Source organism: Anser cygnoides, chromosome 2 (genome assembly GCF_040182565.1).
Source record: "Anser cygnoides isolate HZ-2024a breed goose chromosome 2, Taihu_goose_T2T_genome, whole genome shotgun sequence".
Taxonomy (NCBI): domain Eukaryota; kingdom Metazoa; phylum Chordata; class Aves; order Anseriformes; family Anatidae; genus Anser; species Anser cygnoides.
In genome coordinates this window covers 46,453,421-46,470,752 of record NC_089874.1, presented here as the reverse complement: position 1 = coordinate 46,470,752, position 17,332 = coordinate 46,453,421, and the positions used below count along the sequence as shown (strand labels likewise).

Sequence of the window (17,332 nt, the reverse complement as noted above, 5' to 3'; positions counted from 1 at the left end):
TCGTGCAAACTGAGAGAGCTCTGTCAAAGCAGGCAGGCTCACTTACGCTAAGGACACAGTACCCAGAATATCTACATCGTCACAGGATCAGAGGGTTTGATGGGAGCTTTTGAAATCATCTAGATGACCCCTGTCTCCCCTGAGAGATGTTTTTTTCCATTAGGTGCTTCAGTGGCAGAGCGTCTAAAATCCTCCTGACCATCCTGTTCTAGCATTTCAAGGCCTTAACCTGCGACAGCATTTCAGCCTGTTGTCTAATGACAAGATCCCTGCTGCTTTATAAACCCATTTCTTCATGCCTTATCTACTATGGGCACAGAACAGGTTATTCCCCTGCTTCTGGCTATCGTCTTTTTTGTACGGTTGCCATGCCTCCCCGCTTGCTCACAAGCATAGGTGCATACCATCTTAGAGAAGCTACGTAATTATTCACAGACACCACTCGGCAATAGAAACAGGAGTCGGCGGGCGCTGGTTCCTATTAGAGGCAGTAGCCGTTAGGGACAATGGTGCTCAGCACCTCTCAGAAGCCACTGAGAACTGGGTGTTCTCTTAAACAGGAATTTGACAAACTCACGTTGTTTCTCAAATATTTATGGAATGAGGGATGTGCTCCGGGAAGAGCGTCGGACTTGCATGGAGCACTGGCTCATGGTAAACCTTTCTACAGCGTGAACTTCACTGCAAGAGACTTAACAAAACGCACTCAGGCTGCCAGGAGGAAGGCGAGCTGAATCCACAGTCAAGAGGACACAAGATTTGTGACAGCGTGTGTTCTAAGGCACAGCCACTCTCTGCCATTTTTGCTTGGTTTGCTACTGAGAGTTGTGCGTCTGCACATGGGAGGCTCTTTCTACTGATACTACTGGGCATCGTGCCAGCCCTCAATGATGAAAGAGTGATGCTTGGGAACGCACTAAGTGATAATGGCATGAAGAAACACTCAGACTGGCATTCATTTCCAGATGCTATGGTGACAGGTCCTCATACAGACGCTGGTGCTGTAAGTAAACAGAAAATAAAAGTCGTTCCATTTTTCAGGAAAATAAATGTCTGAAGAAGAAAGTCTCATACACAGCTCGTGTGCCAAGGGCTCTACCAGTTACCTTTCTCCACATTTTCCCTCATTTATATGCAACTTGGATCCTCTCCGTGAACAGTGCGTGCATGGTAAATTATAATGTGCATGTTTTATTACAGAAAATGCAGACATATTGTGGCTCATGCTGTAGGGCTTAAATCATCACATTAGGTCTTTATAAAAAATGGAGATCGCTCAGCCTCATGGGAAAGGCATTTGCATCTTCATCATTACAGAGGCAACAAACTTCATCCATAAAGATGTGCCTAGAACAAATGGCAGCAAATTGTGGACACATGTTTTGCTTTAATTGGTCCTCATCAACTCAATCTAGCTAGTGACTTCAAAGAGCTCTCTCTAAGAAACCTCTTCCAAAATTTTTGGTTTAATCTTTTTATGTTCTTTTTTAAACGTCTCAGAGATTTCAGATTAAATAGAATCTTTGAAGATACAGTTTGAAAGCAGCGCTTCTTTACAGTTCTATCACATGTTTAATTACTTATTCATAAATTATGAATGACTAGAGGTAAAGCAGCATTGCCCAGAGCCCCTGTCCTGGGCCAAATGTGGTATTGCAATTTTTACAAAGTCTATCTCTTGACAACTGGGATCAGATTCAAGCCAGCTACAACCATATTCAAAAGAGCAGCTGCTGCTAGTGTCATTTTCACATACTATTCTTGATCAGCATAAATGGATGGAATATGCTCTTTTTGGAAAGCACAGCAGAGGAATATGGATGGCAATAGACTGATTACATAACTCATCTAAAATTCACAAAACAGACAGATGCTACATTTAGTCTCTCAAAATCTTATTTAGGTATGGGCCTGATTCCTTAAAAAAGACAGCTAACATTTCCTACCGGTGTATAAAGCAGACGAGTAAGCCTTTTCTTCTAGCCCCCAAACCAAGCAGTCCTCACAAGTATGAGGGTCCCACTGTCTCAGACTCTGTATAGACACACAGCTGAATACAGTGTAAGTGAACAGAGGTGGAAATGAATAGACAGAAGGGTGTAGCCACTACTGTCCCAGTGGCACAGCTGGGACTCAACAAAGGTGTGACCAAGTCTCATAGCAGTGCACCAGGTTTGGGATGAAACTACGTCTTGCCTCTCCAGCTGATCACTGGTTGTACAAAATCCACCAACACTTTATTCAAGACATCTCAGTTTTTGATTCATAAGAGTACCTCTCTCTGTAAACCTAAGCCTCAATTAACCACTCATAACATACCAGACAAGATGAAAATCCTGCTACATCAGAGAGGCAGCACCGCAGATCCAATTGTTGCAGTTGCAGGTAAGAAAGGAAGGTGTAGGACCTCAGTGAATCAGGCCAAAATAAAACACATTCCTTTGACACTCTTCTTGATTTTCTTTTTTTTTTTTTGTAAATTAGAATAGCGAAAGCAGCCAGTCTAGCAAAACAAAGAAATCTCTTGCTTTATACCCTGATGGCAATGAGTAGAACAGAGATATTTAACTAGATTTTTGTAAAAGTCTATAAAATACTTGTTAGACTAATTTTCACACACACACCAAAAAAACAATATTCCTTGCATTGTTCATCCTGTGAATATTAAGCATGTTTTTGTGGTTTCTGTCTAGCTTGGAACAGAATAAGAGAAATCTATAAATAACTGTGTAATATAATATGCACATTGAAGTGAGAAGTTCTGCTGAACTAAAGAGAAAACATAAACTTTTTTAGGTTCTTACTGTAAACTAGCAATTTCCTTTTCAAAACATATGATGAAGATAGTACAGTTATATTTTGCCTTTTCTCATTTGACTTATCTTCCAAAATTTTGAAGAAAAAGTTACGAATTATGATGTTTGCACTAAAAATATCAGTTTACAGAAATGTCTTAACAGTGTCAATACTATCTAACACCTAAAATCTTACTTTATGCCTGTGGATAGGGCAAAGAGTCCTTATCTCCATAATCTAAATTTCACCTTTTTGAAAGTCTTTTTGCTGGACTTTCATACTGTATATGCTCTTCTGAAGCAAAAATTCAGAAAAAAGAATCCAGTAATCTCAGGAAGTAACACAGAATTTAGTCTGTGTGAGTCTGTGGCTCCCTTCCCATCACTCTCAGACCTTTTTGGAAGACCACCACAAGATGTTAGATGGATCCCATTTGTCCACAGCGAAATAGACAAAAACGATCATTACAAAAATGTTGTTGCATTATTTCTTCCAATCACCATCCTCTGCTTCTACTTCTCATTCTCCTGAGGGTGTTCAGTTTCAAGGCACAGTAGATCGCACTCACCCTTGTACAAGACTCTGTGGAATCACCTGATACTTTAATTTCTTTCTTTTTTTATTACATTTCCAAATATCTCAATGAACAAGAGAATTTAACTTCCTCATAATTCCTCCAGGTCCATGACACAAAACACAAGACACATGGTTATGTGCCTTTCTCAGTTGTGGCTGGCATAAATAATACTACCTTATTTATGAATTTGAATGATTTAATTCTTACAGGTAAAAAAAATATATTTACTTACTAAACAGTTGGCAATAGAGGACCTGTAAGCTTCTCTTCATGGTATCATGTGATCCTGCTGGTCTGCCAGTTTATTCATGATTCTGTCAAGGAAATCAAGAGAAGAAAATAATTTGTGATTTACTACAAAATTCATGCTTTATTATTACACCTATTGATTACAAAGTAAGATGGAGCTTCACAGGAAAATTGTATTGATTAGCAAAAGGAAAATGCCTAACTGTGCTTTAGCCTTTTTAGCCATGCTTTCCAACAGCTTGGCAGTGAAGGTTATAGCTACAAAAAAAAAAAAAAAAAAAAAAGGAAAAATTCTCAGGAGTATAAAAAGCATGTACACTGAGAATTATTTTTGTCATGCCTATGACTTGATAAAATGTTATCTCACAAAACTTATTTTAGTTTGGAGAAAGGGTCCTCACTGAAGAGCAAACGTGAGATGCTGACGCTGCCAGGCAGTTGTGCAGGACCCACAGAGCTGGAGCCACCTCCTGGAGTCTCCCCTTCTTGCATCACTCCAGAAGTCCTCAGAGAATATTTTCAAATTCTTGTCACAGGTATTTTTCACCTCAGTTTTAAACATCAAACCCAGTCACACTGATGTTAATTATTCACATTTTGAGGAAAATAAATGCATAAATCAGAAGTGAGAAGCAAACACAGTCCCCAAACACTACTGTAAGTAATGTCTCACAAAGGACCCAAAGACACCACAGCATTTATGCTTTTCATTCTATAAAAAACATTTGTTGGAGATTCATAACCAACTTTGAAAGACAGGACACTGAGATCATCCTCTTGTGAATATTAAACAGTGTGCTATATCCTCTCATTCTCAGTTCAATAATTTCTTCTTCCAAACTACTTGGGACATTCCTGAGTCACTTTTACATGCCCTCATAAAAATCTTTCAGAACTTACTTAAAATGCAGTCCTGAATATATAAGATAAAGAATTCAAACCAATGAGTAACACTTTGGATCTGAATAAATGCTGACCAGTTTGTGAAAACAGAACTGTATTTAAACATATTTTATGCAGAAGCCCTGTAAGGATTATCACTTTTCCTTCCTGTGTTCCGTAACAAAAGATGCTTGGTTTTTGTTAAGTTACTGGATACAGCAATTTGTGTACACAAATTTGGATTCTCTCATGCTTTCTTTTCCATTTAAAAAGGGACCTTAAAACATCAGAGGAACTCGCAGAAATTTCAGTATTTGTAAGGTGTTTTCTTCTAAATGAAAGCAATCATCTGTGAATGAATTTATTATTTTTTAATCAGAATTAGGCTCATAATGATGCTGGATCATGAAGACTTCCTGAAGGACTCCTGGTCTTCTCTTTCTCCTTGAGGTTTATCAAACAACAAGGCAAACACAGTAAAAAAAAAAAAAAAAAGTATTTATGGATAATCATATGCATATCATATAGTCCATTACAGCACTTTTCAAAGACACATAGAAAAAGCCTGTGGATTTAGGGTTGCAATTTCAAATTTTCAATTTTTTATTGTATTTACATGACTCCAGATTGTTCAGTGCTTGTAAATTCTGGTCTGACATACACTTAAAGCCAGAGCCCTTGGGGATATGGAATCTATATTGTCAGTGGTTTATCTAGTTCTTACCCTTTTCTGCATATATTTTTATTAATACCTTAATGGTGAAAGCATGGTCAACCCAGACTTTTTGTATAGTTCACACTGTGCTTGGCAACTGTGATGCGATACACTATTTTGGGCTGTGAACCACAATTGATTCATATTTCCCTTCCATCTCCATGTTAACGCTACCTATAGTGTATAAAAGCATTTTACTTATAAATTCTGGTCTTGTGGTGAAAATAAACAGTATACTGTTGAATATTTATTTATTTAGATGGAACTCTTAGGGTAATTTACCCTGTGCTAAGATGTAGGAATTAATGTGTATATGGGGAAAGAAACAAGATTAGCACTTGAAAACTTTCACGATGTTTTTCTGTTGTCTTCGGTTAGAAAATTTATCTTGATTACATGGCCACAGAATTCTACTTAGAGAACTCAGGAAAACTGCATAAACCAAAACTGCCTTGAGTTTACAACCTCTAAAATTTCTTCAAAGTTCTTGGCATGACTTAAGGTTAAACATAAATGTGTGGAAAATAGTGCAAGTAAATTGATATTTTTGAATATCTCATTTCTTGTGTAAAAGAGATGCATGCAATGCAAGGATTTATCTGACAGATATTGTAAGATAAGATAGATTTAATGAGATTTATTTGTATGTTTGGAAGCCAAGTGGCACCAGCAATGATTTTCCAAAGACAGGGTCTGCTTGCAACCACTGTCAACACTGCAAAGTGTTCAGGCAGATGAACCATTGCATTACAAGGAAGAACGAGTCCACTGCCTTATCTTTAACATTATCTACCAGCAGAACCAGAGGAAAATAACATGTGAATCAATCTGAGTATAAAGAAATCCTTGCATCCTACCATATCTGACTCATTTTCCAGCAATCCTGGGCTGAACACAGGATCTGAGCTGCCATGTCTTATTAATAACATTGATAATTATTCCTTACTCATCTCTTCCTGGTCATACACAATTTTAGTCTTCCATTGGATCACTTGGCATCTCTTTTCTAAACTGAAAAGCTGCAGAGGAAACCTCCTTTCTGAGTGTCAGCTCATGTCCAATCATCACAGTACTACCTTATGGCCATGCAGGCTCACTTAAGTCAAACTTTATTCTCCTGGAAGTACCTGCTTTTTGTAGTCTCTAGCTTATGAAAATCTTTTGCAGGCCTTTTGTGATAAATACATTTACCTGCATGTCTTATTATCTGTAATTCTTACTATCTGCTGGAGGGAAGGGATGCCATCCAGAGGGACCTGGGCAGGCCTGAGAGGTGGGCCTGTGTGAACCTCACGATGTTCAGCAAGGCCAAGTGCAAGGTCCTGAATCTGGGCCAAGGCAATCCTAAGCACAAATACAGGCAGGGCAGAGAATGGACTGAGAGCAGCCCTGAGGGGAAGGACTTGGGGGTGCTGGTTGACAAGAAGCTCAACATGAGCCAGCAATGTGAGCTAGCAGCCCAGAAAGCCACCTGTGTCCTGGGCTGCATCAAAAGCAGCGTGGCCAGCAGGGTGAGGGAGGTGATTGTCTCCTTCTGCTCTGCCCTTGTGAGCCCCCACGTGAAGCTCTGCATTCAGCTCTGGGGCCTTCAGCACAAGAAGGATATGGACCTGTTGGAGTGAGGCCAGATAGCCATGAGGATTCTCAGAAGGCTGAAGCACCTCTCCTACGAAGACAGGCTGAGGGAGCTGGGGTTGATCAGCCTGGAGCAGAGAAGGCTCTGGGGAGACCTTGTAGCGGCCTTCCAGTACCTAAAGGGGGCTACAGGAAAGCTGGAGGGGGACTTGTTATCAGGGAGTGTAATGATAGGTAATGGTTTTTAAACTAAAAGAGGGGAGATTTCATTTAGATACTAGGAAGAAATTCTTTACTCAGAGGGTGGTGAGGCACTGGCACAGGCTGACCAGGGAAGCTGTGGACGCCCCATCCCTGGAGGTGTTCAAGGCCAGGCTGGATGGGGCTTTGGGCAACCTGGTCTGGTGGGAGGTGTCCCTGCCCATGGCAGGGGGTTGGAATTAGATGGGCTTTAAGGTCCCTTCCAACGCAAAGCATTCTGTGATTCTGTGATCTGTCACGAACAAGAGAGGTTACAAACTGAGTGTTAGCTGGAGGGGCTCCGGTTCACCAACCCATGCTTTCTGAAGTAACTAAGGGAGCAGTTTTAGGCACTTACAGATTAGCAGAGCTATGCACATGCAGATGGAAAATGCAGACACACAGCCAGCTCCTGACCTTGCACAGATTAATATAAAACCAGAGTATTGCCACCTGTTTTAAATCAACTGTAATTAACAAGAAGAAAAAAATATAAAGAGTGAGCAGAAACAAAAAATGGTCGAGGAAAAAAAAACTGCATTCGAAAAGTATGTGTCAAGCTTTAAAAATTTAAGATCTATTCTGAGAGATGAGTTTTGTGCACATTCTAGCTTCACTATTCTTTTAACACTTCCCCAAGTTTTCACAGGAGTACACTTTGCCAAAATATTCATTTTGAAACATACTGAGCTTCAATATTTGATGAGCCATTTTGACTATTTGAGGGAATTATGTGTTACAAATATGTTGGATCTTTGATTAAGATTGAAAAAAAAAAGATTCTTAAACTTCATTTCCTAGATTTGTAGTTATGTTTCTAAGTACTTGGGTATATTCCCAATCACTCTGAAGACCCACTGGCTCTCCTCTAAAGACTAGGAAATAAAAGTATAATTAAAGCTTTTTCATTTTTTGTTCTAGATTGCAATTTATGTTGGTTTACCTATTGATATATTTAGAAACCAGGTAATTAATCTAGTGCAAGACTGTACACTCAAACTCAATTTATAAAGACCCATCTTCAACAGTAAAATTGGTGGAAATTTGTATCCACAAAGGGTGTTACATGCCTAGTCTTAGATACCTGTGTTTGAAAATACCAGCTAACATGTGGTGTTCGAATAGAGCTTACGTATTTTACCCTTTTTAGTGCACAGTGTTTCACATATAGTTTATCTTAGGCATGATGATGAATAGATATGTGAAACCCCTATGGACAGCTAGCAATATTGTCTTTCACAGTAAGTGATCCCTTCAACGTCTCAGATAAATTAAAGAGGACAATGAAGACATAATGATGAATAGAAGACAAAAGAGTCCAAAAGAGCTGACAGCTCCCAGCCATTCATTATGTCTGATGAGAAAAAAAAATACCAGTGGTGCCTTAAATTAAAGAAGAAATGGAGGAGAACAGAAGACGAGTGTTGAGACAAACCTAACAGTCAATGGACAACCTTTTTTGCCTTTTGAGTCTGTCACACAGAAACCAGCAGACAGAAACAAAGAAGATGAAAAACGGGTGATGGAAAGAGGAGACAGGTGAAAGACATACCAGTCGTAACCCACGAAGAACAAAAACTTTATTATTTTATTTCTGTCTGTCTTCTCAGCTATACTATTCCTGGTTTTGCAGAACATGAAAGAGGAAAACAAGACAGACCCAGAAGTACCTCCATCTTCAATTATCATTGGTGAATCCCCAAGGAAAGTCAACTTTGACCCTTTTAATATTGTCCTGTTCTTGAGGGCTCCACAAATCCTTACAAGAAGGCAACAGCAGAGGCTCCTAACTTAAAACTCATGGAGATGTGGTTTCCCCATGAGTAAAATGCCTCTTGCAAAGGGTATTTTAAACAGCAACCAGATGTCTCCCAGCAAAAATGCAAGACTCTCTATTCTTCCACCTCTCTTCCTGGTTGGACTGTTCTTGTTGCATCATATGGTGAATTCAAAATTGCTTATCAAAGCCCGTGGTCCTGACCATGAGGTGGGCTTTCATGGCCAATGGGAAAAGGCACAGGTTCTCACTCAGTACTGGCTTAGGGCCAGATTCACACAGCTTTAATTCCACCACCAAGGTTTTCACCCTGTTTCCCACAGGTTAGCCACTCTGAGAGTATTCAAGCATGTCTCATAACAGGAAGCAGGTGTACTTTTCTTGACTACACAAGGCTCAAGTGTAGCTTTGTGTTTTCATGTTTGTGTGATTTGTTTCTTAATTCAATGGCCTACTTCCACAATCCAGCTGTTATTTTGCAAAATTTATGTCCCTGAAACCTTCGGGGCATGCTAATAAAAAGATGATTAATTTGCTGCACTAAGATTCCTTCAAGCAAGAATTCTGTGTTCTTGTTCAGCATGTGCCACATTTTCCACTGTGATTTATTTCCCGCAGCTTGGAACAGGCAAACCATAGTTACCATCTTTCTTCATAACATCCTGAGTGCAGCAACTTTGATATTTATGTCCCCTTTATGCTTAGATCTTTAAGCACTCTTTGGAATGGATTCCTCTCTGCAGAGCCAAGAAAGAGCAATTCACATCTACTTTCACAATTATCCTCAGAAGTGCACACCTTTTGCTTTCTTAAGGTCTTCAAAGAGCAGGGTCTGCCCCCGGGATACCACAACTAAGCAGAACCAGTCTTGTTAGCGTTGTGTTGACCTGTCATATGAGCATGAGGAGTAGTCAGGTAGAAGCTGAACTACATATTATTGTGCTTTTCTACATGGAAAAGGCTTGTACCCTACATGACAGAGACTTACAGACACTGCTGTCAACAAGCAGATAATCTCACACCACCCAGGGAAAAAAAAAAAAAAAAAGAAAACAACAAACAACACCAAAACCTCTCTTTGCTTTGCAGAGCATCTCTGATTCCCCCTGGGCCTGAGTGTGGTTGTGGATATTCTGGTATCGGTGTTCGAACCCACATCTTCCCATTACCACAGGCCTAAACACAAACCAAGAAACTTACACAGAGAAAGGAGTGTCAATACACAGGAAAACCTGGCAGCAATTGTTTCCTTTTCTCCAGTTCCCTACCTCATCACTAACTTTTACAATCCCAGTCCCACCCTGCTCTCTAACCTAATAGTTCAAATGACTGCATCCCCACAGGCCTCCTCCTGACTCTTTCTGTGAACAGTCTTCTCCATGAACAGAGGAACGTGGGGAAGTCCTAGGCTAGGAGATCACTTACAGGCCGCTGTCATTGGCACAGTGAGTGGAGGACAGTGCCAGTTACCTCAGTTGTTCCTTATCACCTTCCTTTAGCCACGTGTTGAACCTGAGGCATGTCAGTGAGAGGGAGAGGGAGGAAAGGCTTATGCTCTTTGTGTGCACTGTCACAAAAATGGACAGGCATTAAAGGACCTCATGTCCTGGTGACCATGGCCAGGGGAAGAAGTTAGTCTGAAAAGGCCAGGTAGCCCTGCTGTTGCCTTGGGCTGTCTAATGCCTTGGCATCTGTGGTAACATTATGAACGATCACTGGAACAGCCAACGGCAAAGCGTTGAAAGGGTAGGAAAAACGGAGAGGAAAAATAACAGAGTATAAATGAAAGGTCATTTAATGTGAGATTTCCTGGCTTTGACGTGTGCTTGCCCTCCAGCAAACTTGAGCCCCGTGACCCTTTTGGAAAAGCTGTGACAGACAGGGGTTACTCTCTGGGCTGATTATAACTGGGAAGGCCCAGAGAAGGTGATCAGAAGAACTACAAAACATTAGCTACTGAATGTCCTTTACACTCTGTCAGTTGTGCAAGGGACTTTATTTCTTACTCTTTTCTTAATTATCTGCTGTTAGCAAACAGTTCTGAAGGCAACTCCAGTGTGAGCAAAGTCTGACCACCAGTTCTTCTGATTGCTTCTTGCTCTCATGGGTGCTCAGGCGTGATGCTGTGTGTCTGTCTGTCCACTTGGAGAATGAGGAGCTAAGAGTAAGCCTCTCCTTTCCATCTTTCATCTCTATGGAGCTCTGAGAAGAAGCTAACATATTTATAAGGATCCAATTGACTTAGCAGCTATAAGGATCATTGGAATTTGGTCATTAATACACATTAGGAGTGGAGAGAAGACCAATGTGTGAATTTTATAACTTTTCTATGGTAGAATTCGGATCCAGTAGCATTTATAAAGCAGAAGTTCCTTTGTTCCGTTTCCTCCTACACCATTACTTAAGCTACACTGCTTATTAGCTAGACATCATTTTGCTGCAGTTATACCATACATAAACCTACTTTTCCACTATTGTCAATTAGTTCCAAATGAATTAACCATCTGTTTACTGTTACCAAGTTATGCATCAAGGTTGAAAGACACAGTCCCACAGGGCACTGTCAATTTTCTGCAACAGCCTAACACTAGATTGCGACACCATAGTCATTTTAAGGAACTACAGAATGCCATTAGATGCTCTAATTTTACAACAAATGTTTTACTACAGAAGGCTTTCTGGGTGCCCATTTGTCTTCTGTTGCTTACGAAGACAATTTTTTTCCAGTCACAGTACCACGGTTTTATTTTCCAGGTGGAGGAAGAGACTTCTGCCACTTCAATTACATGAAAATCTCTATTATCTGAGTAATACAAGGCATAGGACACATAAGTGAACCATTCAAGCCTCTTTCAAGAAATAACACACATACAAGTATAGGCTTTGTGAATTTACTTCCACTGGAAAACTAATAATGATATGTCGAGGTCTAGCTACATAAATATTTCCCTTATAGTTCTTTCTTTGCAGTTACCAATGGCCATCTGGAACTTTGATGCTGAAATTTTATGGCACAGCTTGAAACACGCTATTTTTGCTAACTGTTTGAAGGAAAAGAGTCCAACTACTCTGAGTTTGGGGAAGGAGCATCTTTCATGTTGCAACTTAAAAAAAAAAGTGAAACAACTGGGTCAAGAAAGTTGGACCAAAATAGTCCTTACTGAAAAGAACCTTTCACTGTCCCACTGTCCTCTTGGAAAGACTTTTTTTGTCCCATAATGAAATATGATGTATCTAAGTCTAAGCAGTGTAAGTTTTCATTTTTTTCTTTATGGATCTTATGGGACCCAAAACAATACATATTTTAATATAATTTCAAGTTCATGACAAAAATTTCAATTTGTGGTACTGTGTCTAGGAAGCACTCAGCAGTGTAAACTGTCTGCTCTTTGACATGAAAACTTTATAACCATTACAAGCTCTCCTGCTAGGAGACTTTCTTGGCACATAAGGCTACCCCAGTCTATCATCTTCTAAGATGCCCTCTGCAGATACCTCTGTAACTTCTAGGAAAATAAGGAAGGAAAGAAGCTCTATTTTCTTTGTCAATCGCAGCAGGTAACGAACACAGAAACCAGCTCCATTTCCACATGGCTCTTGTGATGGTGTGCTTTCCCAGGAGGATCTTCCACAGCTTCTCACCTGACTCAGGGTGTCCACAATGTGGATGTCAACATCTAATTTACTCATCTAAACTCTCTCTGTAGGTAGCAGGTTCTTCTAAAGCCTGGTTCCCATGAACTGTTCTAAATGCCTGTGCTGGAATGAGGAGACCCATCCCTTATACAGGGCAGTTTCTCTCATGTGAAGGCTGAAGACCCCCCTTTAACTTCAGCTGGTGACACTGAAAATGAGGATGCCAACAGCTGTACAAAGGGGTCCCACCAAGTGTTCTCTCCAGCTGCAGGGATCTCAAGGTTTATGGGGTTAACTCCTCTGCAGCTGTGTTAAACTGGTCCCTTGTTCCTATGGTGTAGGATACACAAGAAAAAAGACTTAGTGTAAGGAACAAGCGAGCCAACAGCTCTGCCTGCACTGTAATAGACACTGGAGAGTAGGAAAAGGGTGTACCTTTGTGAAGCAGCTGAAATCAGGCTTTTCACATTATTCTGCTTGATTAAACGCAAACATTTCAAGTAGAGAAAGGAAAAAGGGTGCAAAAGAGAAGGTGTTTTCTGTCTTTTATAATGTGGTACTGTATTCCAGAGATTGGTTGATTGGCTTAAATGTTCAGGAATGGAAATCATCAACTGTAAACAAAGAGAAGTATGCATGCTCTGCATGTCTGAAATCTAGGCTAAAATACCAGTTTCAGAAAGATGATTAAGTATTTAATGACATAATCAGGTGCCTTGCCATCAAAACCACCTGTATTGTAGCACTGAAAACACTGGTCTTACACTGGCCCTAGATGACTTTCAAGAAAATCTGTAGTAGAGATGGAAACGGTTCAGTCTAACATTTTAACTGCATGATCAACCTTCCCTCTAGCAAGCAACACAATTATCCAGCTAAACAAATAACCCTTAACAAATCACCACAAAGGAGGCTCAATATTCTTTATCACCGTTACCTGATTTACAGTGAACTAAAGATGCAAGCTAAAGCAGGAAAGCACCTATAATTGTTTTTATAAAAATCTCATGAACTGGGCTTTGGCTTTGAAAACTTGTAAACAAGGTTCCTTTTACCAGCATTCATCAAGACACTGTAAAGATTGAGATGGTGGGATACAGAAGAGGAAAAAGGTCAAGATAGACTGACTAAGTTTTGGCCCATCTCTAGGGGAATTTCAACTGACCTGATGTAGGATAAGTATAGATGAGGCCGGCCCCAAGCCCACACATTCTGCTTTGTCTCCAAACTTCCTGGCTAGTCTACATCTATAAAGCACAGAGGAAATAATCACCAGTGAGGAATACCTATGCAATACTCTTTCTGACTCCATCGGCTGCTGAATCCAGTCCACAAAACCACTGTCTTTTGGCAAACTGAAGTTGGGTAAGGAACGAGAACTTTGATTCAGGTCCTAGTGCCCCACCAGCAGATTCTAGATGTGGCCCATTCTATTTTATCAAACACGATCACACAGCTAAGGAGAATATAAACACCTCAGCTGCCAAAAGTTTAAGTAAAAAGTAACACATTCATTATTGTAATTGTAATTTTGAATTGTACGTTTATGTTTGGGTTTGTATGTATATGGCAGATGCTGACTGTTTTCTGCTTCTTTCCTTATTCCCTTATTTATACTAGCGTGCCTTTCCAGGGACAAGGGAAAACAAAAAAGGAAAGGAAAAAATGAATAAACACATACATGGCATTTTGTCTCTCTCTTTTTTTTTTTTCAGTGAAAAGAAAATCATATTAAATTTCCAATCAAAATACATGTTTAAAAATAATAATATTTCCATCTCAGTTTTGGATGGAATGTTTTGAATCAGTTCTAATCACAATGTGTAAGTATGGCATAAGGATCTAATTTCACAATGACAAGTTATAATAGACATATACAAGTACCTAAGATTGAAAGAAACATTTTATTACATTTGAAAAAAAATGGTAGGAAAGCATAACTGCCTTTTGAATTCTTAACAATCCAGTCTCAAAAGTGCAATAATATATTTAATAGTAATATGTACTGTTGGTTAAATAACATAGGGCATAAATTCCTAACAAAAACAACACAGTCTGTAATGATACTTTAGTAAAAATATCAGTACAATAAACAAACATGAAAGGTGCGTTTTTGAAGATCTCTGTGAGTGTTTTGCCAGATCCTTTTGCCTGCATGACCTAGTGTTAATTCTGGGGCAATTCCAACTGAAATGTTTGCTAGTTTCCTATGAGCAGCTATTTTAGACCACACATTAATCTTGGAACAATCTTTATCACTTCAAATCTGCCTGAAGTAGCTTCTTGTATGAAATTATAATAACTCACGCTCTAAGAATAGAGATATCTTCGGCAGATTTGGATGGATGGATGCATAAATGCATGTACACAGTTATATGCCATGGAAAGTAAGATGATGTCTTGACCTACGTCTGCCTGGTTAAACCTCCTCTTAAGAGAGCTATTTACTACCTCTCCTATAATCAGACATTCAATATGGTAAGAAGAGAAGGGAGATAAAGTGAGCTCTGAAATATGACTGCTCTGCTTTGGAGGGCTGATCAGCATACACCAGAAAGTAGAAGAGTATACTAGCTTAGACTTGACATTTCATCTCAGAGTTTATTATGACTGTGTCTAGTTCAAGGGACACCATTTATTTATCCTCAACTTTCAGCCCCGGGGTTTGATGTCAAAGGAAGAAGAGGCCTCAGAAAGAATAGGGGACTACCCATCAGTGACCCAGACATAAACAGCAACCCCTTTTATATAAGAATATTTGCACACCATTTTGACACGGCAGGGGAGAATAAAATGAAAATTCGACAGGGCAACAAACAGAAATATAGCCCCATAAAAATTTAGGTTTGAAGGGAGGTGGCAGGAAATAGGCACTTGGTAATTTCCAACTTATTCATTCTTGTCTACGCAAGGTTATTGTGGTGCATTTCATTTGAGAATGTATGTAGTCCTGCCTGGTTCAATAGGAAGAGTTTCCAAGAAAACTAAATGTCAGAGCGGTGCGGCTTATTGGTTTTGCTCAATGTAAATTCACTTTCTATGCAACTCTGAATAATAATGCCCTGCTCTGTGTCAACATGATGAATTAACTTCAGTGGCTTTGGAGGCAGGGGGAGTGAAGGAAAGAGAAGGAGAGATAGGGCAGCTTCCAGTGCTAACCTGGCACTGATAATGGCACTGTCTGAGATTTAGCTCTACATGACAGGTCTGGAGCTTTAAAGAGGATTTAGCACGCTGATGACTGTGTCTTATTTTCTTTCCCATTGCTTTACGCGGCTAGCAAGACTGCTATTGGCTGAACAGCTCATTTTCCCTCCTTCACTAGGTTGAACACTGGCATAGACAGGCATGCAGGTAAGCCAGAAGGAAATGCATATAAAAGAATATGGGAAATCTCAAACAGCAGCATTTGAAACCATGTCATGCTGTCAAGAAAGATTATGTTCAGATGCACAATTTATTTTAATAGCTTAGTGAAAACTCTCATTTACTGTCCAGAAATGTGATGTTCTCCCTCAGGCAAAATCCACTGACCCCAAGGGGAGCTTTGCCTCAATAGAGACCCCAGCATCTGGCCCAGGAATTGTAAAGCAGTGCAAGTGAAGACCACTGTTTTAAGAAGGATGTTTTGTTTTGTTTTGTTTTTCTTACAGAGGTAAGAAACAGCACAGGCAGGAAAAGAATAAGAATCCCTGTGACTGCACATTTGATAGATGGATTTAATAAATAAACATCTGGCTGAATGATTCACCTCAGCTAAAATGTAATGAGGACAGTTTCAGGTGTGTAAGATATTCTTTTCCTACATCATAACTAAGATGGGCTAAGCCATGTTCTCAGCTGCCAAAGGTCAACCCAGAGTAATTCCAGTGACTTACTTTGTCATAATATGATGTGATTAAACTGGACTTTGAATATGAAAATGAACTGATCAAGGAGAAAGTGCAATCAAACGCTATTTCTGTGAAACTGGGGCACAAACATCTCAGGTTGGGCATCTAAATTAAATGTCCCTTCTTAACATTATGTTTCTGTGCCTCATTTTCCCTGGTGTATAACGCCATTTCACCTTATCGGTACATTGTGAAGATAAATTCATTAATGTTTGCAAAGTACTCAGATGCTGCAATAATGAGAGCCGCAGAAGTGCTCCCCAGGAAATTAATAACTCTGGCTTCAAATCTGGATGTGAATGATGTACAGTTATGGGAGGAAGGGGTGACATAATGAACTACTAAGATAAAATAAAATATTGATTCATCTGAGCAGTGTTGACTGAAATCTTCCCTCATTTAAGACAGTTTTGCTTTGTACCCTTAAGGGGCTTTTCAGTGTAACTTTCACAGATTTAAAAAAGGAAAAAAAAAAAAAAAAGACTCCAACTCAGGAACAGTATCACACAACTGCATGGACAGCCACGTGATCCTCTAGAGAACTTTAGCTTGTCTTTAGCTCCTTGGCCCAGGCTTCTGAATCTTGAGTGAGCAGGGCGAGGACCAGCCACAAGAATTTTAGGTACTGTCCTTTATGCGGGACAGGCACAAGGGAGAGGGAGGGGAGTGAGGAACACTCAGCTGTGGAAATCTTGTTTTCTATTTCAAGTGCTAGGGTAGATTAAATCTAATGATGACAGGCTCCTCCCTTGACCTTGCCTTACCACGAGTCTGATCTCTTCTGCCCGAGTCCTGCTAGCCTCCCTTTCTCCTGCACAGTGTCACTGTCCTTTCTTCCCACTCCCACTCATTCCTCCCCAGCACCTCTGTCTTACTATTTTATTTCCACATATTCATCTGTTTGCCCCACTGCCAGTTTCTCCTACACACGAACCGGATCCCAGCCCTGGCCTTTCTCTCATTTCTCTACCTGAGTCAACCACCTGGATCCT

At 40.0% G+C, this 17,332-nt stretch overlaps 1 protein-coding gene across 1 annotated transcript in view; it reads right to left on the bottom strand.

The window, feature by feature from the left end:
• The window catches only part of TMEM108 (transmembrane protein 108), a 154,362-nt gene that overhangs the window by 75,463 nt on the left and 61,567 nt on the right, over positions 1-17,332 (bottom strand). The window contains exon 3 of the mRNA XM_013184803.3: positions 3,606-3,687. Within this exon, the coding sequence (XP_013040257.3) occupies positions 3,606-3,645 (40 nt within the window). The 5' untranslated portion in view covers positions 3,646-3,687. The remainder of the gene's footprint in view (positions 1-3,605; positions 3,688-17,332) is intronic.